General features: G+C 58.7%; 1 protein-coding gene across 1 annotated transcript; it reads right to left on the reverse strand.

Moving 5' to 3' along the window:
* Window positions 1-2,607: 2,607 nt before the first annotated feature.
* Window positions 2,608-10,346, reverse strand: Asphd2 (aspartate beta-hydroxylase domain containing 2). The gene is made up of 3 exons (XM_048342749.1): window positions 9,539-10,346; window positions 3,417-3,530; window positions 2,608-2,818 (listed from the first exon to the last, which is right to left on the reverse strand). Exons 1-3 carry the CDS (start codon window positions 10,344-10,346, stop codon window positions 2,709-2,711), a joined length of 1,032 nt encoding a protein of 343 aa, XP_048198706.1. The 3' UTR covers window positions 2,608-2,708.

The following is a 10,346-nucleotide window of genomic DNA, read 5'->3' on the forward strand; positions in this document are numbered from 1 at the left end:
ATCTCGTGTTGTCTAGGCTGGTGGCTCACACCTAGAATCCTCCCAACTCAGGAAGCTGAAATCCGGAGGATCACAGTTTAAAGCTGATCTGGGCAGAAAAGCCAGTGGTAATCTCCAATTGACAAAAGGCCAGGCTGGAGGCAAGGCTTAAGGGGTGCATGTCAAACAAGTGGGAAGGCCCTGTGTTCAAATCCCAGTACTGAGAGGAAAAAAGTTTCTTGCTTTATGGAACTGGAGGTGAGAGGTAGAGCACATGCCTGCCCTTCTGAACCTCACACCCAGCTTTTCATTCCTCTTGATTCTCATCCCTATGCCATGGACCCCCACTTTTCTTCAGTGGTCTCTGCTGGAAGAACTTGGCTGGATGGTATGTCCAGTGCTGGCCCAGTCAGGCAGCCAGGAGCCTGGGAGGAGTTAATGGGTCCCATCCCAAACTCAAGGACTGAGCAGGGGCTGTTCTGGCCTAGCCAGAAGCTTAGCACTGGGATCCGGAAGCGCTGAGGAGTGCAGCCGCAGGTGCATGAGGCCCTGGGCTCCACCCCTCGCAGTGCAGAGATACACAAGTGCTAAATAACTAAGCAGGCCAGGGCCATGGGCCGGACGGGGGCAGTGGCTGTGCTGAGGCAGGCAGGGCCAGGGCCTACCAGTGTGGTCAGGCTGCCTGGGGCAGGGGACACGTGTTCCACGTGCAGCTGAGCAGCAGGCCAGCTCCCCTCACTTGGAGCACCTCCTCCAGCCAGCGTGTGTGAATGGTGAGCAGTTGCCCACAGGAGGGTGAAGAACACCATGGGGCTGAGAATGTGGCCTTGTGGTAGAGCCCTGGGTTCAGTTCCTCAGCACCACATATACAGAAAAGGCCAGAAGTGGCGCTGTGGCTCAGGTGGTAGAGTGCTAGCCTTGAGCAAAAAGAAGCCAGGGACAGTGCTCAGGCCCTGAGTCCAAGCCCCAGGACTGGCAAAACAAAACAAACAAAACCCCACATGGCTCCCTCAGCGGAGGCCACGGGGAGGACCCACTCTCTTGCCACACCTGTTTCTCAGGTGCCAGGCAGAGCAAAGCACTCGGCTCTCGAGTGGGTGCCAGGCACCATCTCTGATGAGCCACTGGAGGCAGGGAGAGGTAAGGGACTTGTCCCAAGTGAGGGCTGGAGCTGGTGCCGCAAGTCACCATCGGCGTTCCCAGTGTCAGAAGCCTGGGTTTTACAACCTTGGTATTCCAGAGGTTGTGCACTGCCCCGCCCCAGTTGCTTTCTCTCTTGCTGTCCCCCAAGGACAGTGACACTCCCACCCTCATGGCTCCGGCCCATGCCCCTTTCCTCCAACACCATTTGAGCAGTCAGTCTGGTTTTAGATCTTTTTATTCTTATGCCCTGGGCATGTTCCCCGAGGGTGGGCAGGGCCCCCATGGGTTGCCGGTTGTAAACGTAGGGCAGTGTGCGTGGACCATGCACGTCGGGGCTCTGACACAGCACTGAGTGCAAGACGGTGGTGGTGGACGCAGCTGCCTCTTCCTGCCTGCTGGCCATGGAGGCCCAGCTCACAACAGCAGGCGTGCATCGCCGAGTGGACATTGGGTCTGCAGTGGGGCGGGCTGCTTGTCCTGTTCCTGAGCTCTGCACAGGACCCCACACTCAGGACCTGGCCCCAAAACAGCATCAGAGTGGGGTGGGCCCAGTGACACCCACTTCAGGGGGCTGTCTCAAGATGGGTGTCCCCGGTGGGCATCTGCAACCTTCCCTTTGGGAAGAGAACTGTGTGATCTTCACTAGAGGCCGGGCAAGCTGCACAGGGAGCCCAGGTCCTCAGGGACGGCCAGTCTCCTGGCACCTGCACCTGCGTGTGCAAACACAGCTTGCCACTAAGCACACACCTTTGTATGGTGACAGATACGGGGTGATTGTCATCTGAACCTCACATTTGAACATGGAAAGTCATCAGCAACAGAACTCTAAAGCAGAACAGACGGGCAGATCCGAGGCTCTTGGCTGGAGGCTTCCTGGAGCGTGGCTGCACATGGGCTTGGCCCACCGCAGCTCCTGCCCGCCAGCCCAGCTGTGCCGGCACTCACCAACGCGCACCGGAGCTAGCGCAGTGGGCGCGGGGCCAGGTGGGCTCAGCTGGGGCCCCCTGTGCGGGTCTCAGCTGTGTAGTTGAGGGGCACTGCCAGCGCGGGGGTCCCTGGCAAGCTCAGAGGTATGGGTGCAGTGGTGACGGCTCCCCACCCTCACCCCACAGGAGAAGCCAGGGTACCAGGGCTGCAGATGAAGACAGCCCCACATGCCAGCGCCATGACAAGTCCCCTGGCTGTTGGCTTGGCGTGTTTTGGTTTTGCTTCACAGATGACCACAAGTTGCACAGGATCACATTCAGAGAAACAACCATGTGGTGACATGGAGGAAACCTAGTGGCTGGGGCGCGTGGATGGACGGGGTCCACGCCGCTCACGCCAGGGAGTGCACTGGTTGGCCAGGAAGGGATCTCGGAGCAGATGGCTGGAGGGAGAAACAAATCTGAGGAGGTATAAGCGGAGACGTGGTGTGACGGTGGCCATGGGGCGTGGCCCGCAGCCACAGGACACCCCAGAAGGGCTCTGGAGGCGTGGGTGGGTTCTGCACCCGCGTGGCGCCTGGCACAGTGCGGTGCGGCCGTCCTGCACTCCTGGCTGGGCTCAGCCAGCCCATCTTGCTGGCTTTGGCAAGGACAGTGTCCTCATCGTCCTGGCGCAAAGATGAAATCCAGGGCCTGCCGCTCAGCAGCTGCCACGTTAGGGTGCCACAGGTCCACCATGAAAACCACACGTGGACCGTCCTCTGCCGAGCCTGTGGAGAGGCAGAGGGGTGTGGGGGTCAGCCCCAGATGCGCTGGGTTCCAGGCGGCCCATGCCAGCCCCAGGCCGGGATCAGAGGGTAATGGGGGGACAGGGGCCCCCCACTGCGCCTGAGCTGTCATGTCTTTAGGGTTGGCTCAGCTCAGGACACCAAGTGACGATGACAGGCAGCTGCGGAGTTAAGGCTGGCTCCTGGGTCATAGGGACGTGGTGTGTGCATGTGTACGCAGGCACGCACATGTGATAGGAAGGGACATCCTTGGTACTTTCTACTTAGGGTTGGGGAATCCTAAAACTTTTCTTAAAAAAATAAAATAAAATAATAGGAAGTGCAAAGTGCTGGGAATATGGCCTAGTGGCAAGAGTGCTTGCCTCCTATACATGAAGCCCTGGGTTCAATTCCCCAGAACCACATATATAGAAAATGGCCAGAAGTGGCGCTGTGGCTCAAGTGGCAGAGTGCTAACCTTGAGCAAAAAGAAGCCAGGGACAGTGCTCAGGCCCTGAGTTCAAGGCCCAGGACTGGCCAAAAAAAAAAAAAAAAGGAATAAATAAAAGCCAAAAAAAGGAAGGGGCCAGGCGCCGCCCACCTTGGTGGAAGGCGGTGTGCAGGAAGGAGTCGTCGAAGAGGAGGCAGCGGCCTTCCGCCCAGCACTGTGGCTCGCCCCCCACCACCAGCTCACAGCCGCTCGGCGTCTTCAGACCTTGGGCAGGAAAGAGGGAGAGTGAGGGAGGTCAGAGGGTAGAGGGCAGGGGCTGGAGGACACAGGGAAGCTGTGGGTGCTGACAACCTCAAAGCCCTGGCCTCTGCTCCCTGCTGGGGCCCTCGTGTGGGGCTCAGAGCCTGTGCCCCCTGGTTCAGGGGCTGGAAGGTGATGGAGCTAGAAGGCAGGGTGTTTGGGAGTGGAGGCCAGAGCCCAGGCGCACACCAGCAGCAGTGGCTGAGTGTGAGGGATGCACTCGGCTCTGTGGCTGCGTCCCAGAGGCCTGCGAGGAGGCTGTAGAGGCCCCTGGGCTCCTGCTGCTCTGGTCACAGCCCAGCATGTGGCCCTGGGCTTCCCCTTCTGCAGGGCCTTGGACTTGGGGGACCTAGGTGGGGCTTCCTGTAGCCCGGATCAGCTGTCACTGAAGACGCTGGCATGGAGCTCCGCCATCCACCAAAGCTGAGGATGGTTTGCTGGTCCCGGCCTCCCTGGCCTCCTTCCGGTACCTGCAGAACAGCCTGGCACCTGTGCAAAAAGCCAAGGCTCAAGGCTGGGTGGCACCCCCCCCCCCCCCACAGCCTACTGCTCTGTGTGCACCTCCATGGTCCCACCTCCACCCTAGGCACGAGGAAGCTCTGGAAGGGGGTGGCTGGGTGCTCCTCAGTGACAAGTGATCCTGCACAAGCCGGTGTCCCCTTCTGACCTGAAGACCCTCACAGGAACAGTACAGCCCTGTCCAACAGCCACACTGGACTGCTCTCTGAGCCACCAACGGCTCCAGGGACAGCTGCGTGGAGGAGGAAGAGGGGCAGAGCCTCTAAGCCTATGTGCTGTGTGCCTTTGGGGAATTCATTCAGCCTCTCTGGGCCCTACCCAGCTGCGAAGGGGGACATTCCCACATCTACCTGCCAAGGATGCTACAAGGCTTTTATGGTAAATGAACACTTTGCAAGGGGCGAGCATGGTGGCACACAAGTGTAATCCCAGCTAGTTTGAGCAAGAGGCAGGAAGATTGAGATCTGAGATCAGCTTGGGCAAAAGCATGATGGGTCCTGAGTTCAAAGCTCAGGACTGCCAGAACAATCACAGACCAACAACACGCGCTTTGCAGACAGACAGCAAATGTGCAGGCTGGACTCGGGCTCTACCAGGAACTGGGGGGCGGCCCCCACAGAACCCTGCATGCAGCAGTCTCTACAGGTCTCAGCCCGGGCTTTCCAGGCATGACCTAAGTCTGTGTGTCTGTCCTCCACCTCTGGGGTGGAGCATGCTGGGGCCATTGGTGCTGGCCGGGCAGCTGCTCCTGTGTAAGCCTGGGCAGGCTGCGTAGGGGGGAGGGCCGTGGGGATCAGGGCCCACCCCACGGGGCAGGACAGCTCTCCTTCCTCTACACCATGCAGTGCCCTGCATGGCCCTGCTTCCTTCCCTCCTGCCTGCCCTGCCCACAGCTCTGGACTCACCATGGCCCCCACGCCTGCCACACCTGCCTATGACCACAGACTGCCTAGGGAGCAGACCCCTTTGCTCCCCAAACACAGCACTTTGGGGATCCTGGGAGTAGAGACAGGCCCTACAAATGGCCCTGGACGGTCCCAGTTGTCTGTGCCCCCCGCTGGCCCCCACGAGCCACCACAGGGGCACACAGGGCCACATCACACTTACTTAGCTGGGACCTGCTGCACGCACTCGCAGACCTTCAGTCAGCAAGCTTTGGGACTGAGGGGGTTTCTGGGGGCCCGTGGCAGGGCACCTTGCTGGGCAGCGGTCAGTCCTGGGGCTCCCAGAGAGTGGGGGCTGGGCTCAGGTGAAGGGTGTGGCTAGGTGGCAACAACTGATGGAACTGCCTGGCAGGGGCAGGGCAGGGGGGCACCTTGGGGTGTCTCCTTCGCCTTGGCCAGCGGCAGTGCGGCAGCCAGATGCACACGGACCCGAAGGCTCAGCGTGCCCACAGGCTGCCCCCCGGCACAGACAAGCGCGGGAACCGGGCAGTTCCGGTTCCTTCCTGGGGGCTTGCCAGTGTAGACAAGGGAATGCCAGCCGGGCGCGGGGCTCATGCCTGTAAGAGATGAGGATGGGGGATGGTGGTTCGAGGCCAGCCTGGGCATGAATGTTCAGGGGCCTCATCTCAACCAGTGGCTGGGTGCTGTACACCGTCATCCCCAGTGACAGGTTGATCACAGTCCAGGCACAGAGCAAGACCAGGCCTCAAAATCAACCAAGGCAAAAGGGACTGGGGGCAGAGCTCAAGTGGTACAACAGCAACCTGGAGCACACCGGCCATGAGTTCAAACCCCAGTATATGTATACACACTGCTGCTGAGAAAACATAGCCCCAGGCTAGGGCCACAGGCCACACCCCAGCTGGGCCCCTTCCAGAAGGTTCCTAACAGTGCTGGGCATTCTAAGTGCCTACTGTTTGCATAACTACCTGGGCCAAGAAGGGAAATGGCAGGCAGAGATGAGGACCCCATAGGTGTGCTTAGCATACATGTACAAACACGTGTGCATGCACACACATGCACAGTGCAGGCCCCATGAGACCACCCCAAGAATCACACTACATGTGCAGCCCCAACCCTCCCTGTCTGCCATCCAGAAGCTTCTGAGGATCACTGTAGCTCAGTGTGCATGAGGCCAGGGGTCCCATAACCAAAGCACTTGCAAAGGAAACCGTTCCCCCTGCCATGGCCCCAAGACTGCAGCCCCAGGAGGGCCCCGCCCTACTGCTCCCCACTGCGCTGGCGGGGGATGCTCTGTCCCCGGGGTCTCTCCTCCCCCATGGCTCACTGACCCAGGCTCCCCCACAAGGACTTGTGAGCTAGGCTGCATCTCCATTTGCATGGGAGGCTCCATGTGAGGAGTCCAGGGGTTTCCCTTGCCACCATCCCAGGTGCAGAGGCCTGTCCTTGACCTTCCCTCTCGTCCCACATCCCCCAGGGCGGCTGACCCCACCACTGCCCGTGCTGCCCTGGGCCAGCGGCTGGGCCTCACCACGTCAGCTGTCCATCTCTGTCAGGGATCTGCTCTGCTGTCCCTCTGCTCTGCTGCTAGGATGCAGGACATGGGCTGCCCTGCCCTGCCCTGCCCTGCCCTGCCCGCTCCCAAGCCATTGAGCCCGCAGAGAGGGGAAGGGCTCCCCTGGCAGCAGAACCCAGGCTGGAGCTCCGCAGGCCTTGCCTCCCCTCTTGCCCCTGCAGCCAGGCAGCGGTGGTCACTGGGACTCGTCACCAAGCTGTGGGGGGCCCAGCCCTCACCGCCTCTGGCCTCCGTCCAGCCCTGTGCCCTTTCCACATGCCGTGTGCCATCCAATCTGCCTGACTTTCTCAGAAGAGTCGTCCCTTTTCTTTTGGCAGTTTTGGACTCTTGTCTTCAGGGCCTCATGCTTACTAGGCTGGAGCACTACCCCTTGAGCCATGCTTCTAGTCCTGTTTTTAGACTGCTGGTTGTTTTTCTTTTTTTTTTTTGGCCAGTCCTGGGCCTTGGACTCAGGGCCTGAGCACTGTCCCTGGCTTCTTCCTGCTCAAGGCTAGCACTCTGCCACTTGAGCCACAGCGCCGCTTCTGGCCGTTTTCTGTATATGTGGTGCTGGGGAATCGAACCTAGGGCCTCGTGTATCCGAGGCAGGCACTCTTGCCACTAGGCTATATCCCCAGCCCTGCTGGTTGTTTTTCTGAGATAAGCTCTCATTTCCAGCCCAGGCTCCTGCCCAGCCACAGTCTACCCACTTTGAGTTTCCATAGTGGCTGGGGTTATAGCTGTACACCCCAGCACCCAGCCTCCCTAGGTGGAGTTGGAGCTTGGCAGGCCTCAAACCCTGATGCTCCTGTCCTTAGCCACCTGGGCCAGTGCTGCAGCTGGCAGCCAGGTTTAGCTACCGGGACTTGGGTTTCTCAGGTGCAGTACAAGCCAGCAAACGCTCACCACCTTGCGCAGCTAGTGTCTACAGTAACATATGATGGAGAATATTCTCAACTGCCAACCCTGTGAGGGCTTTGTGGCATTTTTTTTTTTTTTTTTGCCAGTCCTGGGGCTTGAATTCAGGGCCAGAGCACTGTCCCTGAGCTTACTTTTGCTCAAGGCTAGCATTCAACCTCTTGAACCACAGCGCCACTTCTGGCTTTTTCTACTCATGTGCTGAGGGAATCAAACCCAGGGCTTCATGCATGCTAGGCAAGCACTCTACTGCTAAGGCACATTCCCAGCCCCTTGTGGGGACCTGGTGCTAGCTAGGAAGGCACCCAGCATGTTTTGTTCATTTTCTTTTGTTTTAGATGTTTTTCAGACAGAGTCCTGTATTTTTCCCAAGAGCCAGCCTTGGACTGCAACCCTCCTTGTGCTTTCCCTAGCTGGGATCACAAGCAGTGTGCATGTGCGCCCAAACCTGGTTTATTTGCTGAGATGGAGTCTCACTAACTTTCTGGGGTTTTTTTGTTTGTTTGTTTGTTTTGCCTAGGCTGGTCTCAAACAATGATCCTCCCAATCTCTGCCTCCCATGTAGCTGGGATTACAGATGTAAGCTACTGCACATGGCCTCTGAGCTTCATCGAAAATCAGGTTTGGGGCTGGGAGGTGGCTAAGTGGACAAGCAAAGGCTGAGCATGCGTGAGGCCCTGGGCTGAGTAAAGGCAGTGTGGTGGTGGGGGGGGGGGGAGAGACTTAGGTTCACACAGACCACAGCCTCCTCTGAGGCCCAATGTCTGAGTCACAACTGCTTACGTGCCCCCCTCCCTCCCTCCCTCCCTCCCTCCCTCCCTCCCTTCCTCCCTTCCTTCCTTCCTTTCTTTTTCTTTCCTTTCTTTTGTGCCTGTATTGAGGAGGCTTGAACTCAGGGCTTGGGCACTGTCCCTTAGCTATTTTGCTCAAGGTTAGCACTTTACCACTTTAAGCCACAGTGCCACTTCCAGTTCTCTGGTAGTTAATGGACTTTCCTGCCTGGGCTGGCTTTGGAGTGCGATCCTCAGATCCCAGCCTCCTGAGTGGCTAGGATTCCAGGTGTGAGCCACCGGCACCCAGCTTCCCTTAGCTTTACTTGTTTATTTACTTACTTATTTTTTGTTGGTCACGGGGCTTGAACTCAGAGCCTGGGCACTATTCCTGAGCTCTTTTGCTCAAGGCCAGTGCTCTACCACTTTGAGCCATAGTGTCACTTTCATTTTTTTTTTTTTTGCCAGTCCTGGGGCTTGAACTCAGGGCCTGAGCACTGTCCCTGGCTTCTTTTTGCTCAAGGCTAGCGCTCTACCATTTGAGCCACAGCGCCACTTCTGGCCATTTTCTATATATGTGGTGCTGAGAAATTGAACCCAGGGCTTCATGTATACGAGGCAAGCACTTTTACCACTAGGCCATATTCCCAGTCCCTAATTCCATTTTTGGGGTGGTTCATTGGAGGTAAGAGTCTCACAGATGTTCTTGCCTGGGCTGGTTATGAACCACAAGTCTCAGATCTCAGCCTCCTGAGTAGCTAGTTACATGCATGAGCCTCCAGCCCCCACCTTCCCTTTGCTTTTTTGATCAAGGCTGGCACTCCACCACTTGAATCACAGCTCCTCGTCTGGCTTTTTTTTCTTGGTAGTTAATTACAGATAAGAGTCTCACGGAGTCTGGGAATGTGGCTTAGTGGTAGAGTACTTGCCTTGAAGGCATGGAGCCCTGGGTTTGATTCCTCAGCACCATGTGTATAGAAAAGTCCGGAAGTGGCGCTGTGGCTCAAGAGGTAGAGTGCTAGCCTTGAGCAAAAAGAAGCCAGGGACAGTACTCAGGCCCTGGGTCCAAGCCCCAGGACTGGCATAAAACAAAACAAAACAAAACAAAGAATCTCATGGACTCTCTTGCCTAGGGTGGCTTTGGATCACCATCCTCAGACCTCAGCCTTCTGAGGAGCGAGGATTATAGGAGCAAGTTCACGCACATCAAATGTTGCCCAAAGCACCCGGAGGCACTTGGGCCTTTGTGAGGCTCCATGTCCCAGCCTGAGAGGGGCCCCTGCCCCCACCCCGGGAGCGACATACCTAGGTGGCACCGGACCCGGATGTTGGTGGGCCCGTAGTGCTCGGCGATCACCGTCCCGGGGTTCAGCACGGAGATGCACGCGTTCCCAAACACATTGTTCCCAATGCAGGTACGCAGGCTGCCGAGCAAGCGCGACGTCCGTGGGCACCGCCTGCAGTTCCTGGGGATGCACACACCCTGGTTGACCAAGTAAAAGGTGAGCCACTCGCCGCCAGCCGTGCTGTTCACCTTCCAGCCCTGCGGCAGGCTGCAGTTGGAGAAGGCCTTGTACAGGGCCTCGAACTCGCACAGAATGGTCTGGAAGTTGCGCTCCAGCAGTTCCACGTCGTGCTTCTGTGCGTCGCGCGCGAAGTAGGGCGCGGTGGGCAGGTCGGGCAGGAAGAAGACCTCGGGCTTCTGGATGGAGGGCCGGCCGGCGCGGTAGCGGCCCTGGTCGCGGATGCCCTTGTGGATGCGGCCCATGCCGGCCCACGAGTAGCGCTTGGCGTACTCCTGCAGGTTGTGGTAGAGCTTCTGGTCCAGGCCGTCGCCGCGCGCGCAGCGGGCGCACTCGGGGGCCTGGCAGGCCGCACACCCGTTCTGCAGGCCCACGGCCTCGGCACCTGGCAGCAGCGAGTTCACCGACACGTAGGGCCGCGGCTGCTCGCGGCCCACCTGGTAGCAGTACCACACGAACAGGACCAGCAGGCAGCCCACGGCAGCCACGGCCGTGGCATCCCAGTCCCTCACCGCCTGGATGCCCGAGGCCACGCAGTCCCGCAGGCCGTCCAGGGACCAGAGCCAGGCGGCCAGCCCCTCGGGGGACAT

This window comes from Perognathus longimembris, chromosome 3, assembly GCF_023159225.1.
Source record: "Perognathus longimembris pacificus isolate PPM17 chromosome 3, ASM2315922v1, whole genome shotgun sequence".
Taxonomy (NCBI): Eukaryota; Metazoa; Chordata; class Mammalia; order Rodentia; family Heteromyidae; genus Perognathus; species Perognathus longimembris.

What these genes read in the sequence shown, in the direction of transcription:
- Asphd2 (XM_048342749.1), bottom strand. Translation starts at nt 10,346, where the DNA reads ATGTCCCCCGAGGGGCTGGCCGCCTGGCTCTGGTCCCTGGACGGCCTG. An exon ending in CCGGGTCCGGTGCCACCTAG is followed by an intron (nt 3,531 to 9,538) that starts GTATGTCGCTCC and finishes TTCCTGCCCAAG; the next exon opens with GTCTGAAGACGCCGAGCGGC. An exon ending in GCACACCGCCTTCCACCAAG is followed by an intron (nt 2,819 to 3,416) that starts GTGGGCGGCGCC and finishes GCCTCTCCACAG; the next exon opens with GCTCGGCAGAGGACGGTCCA.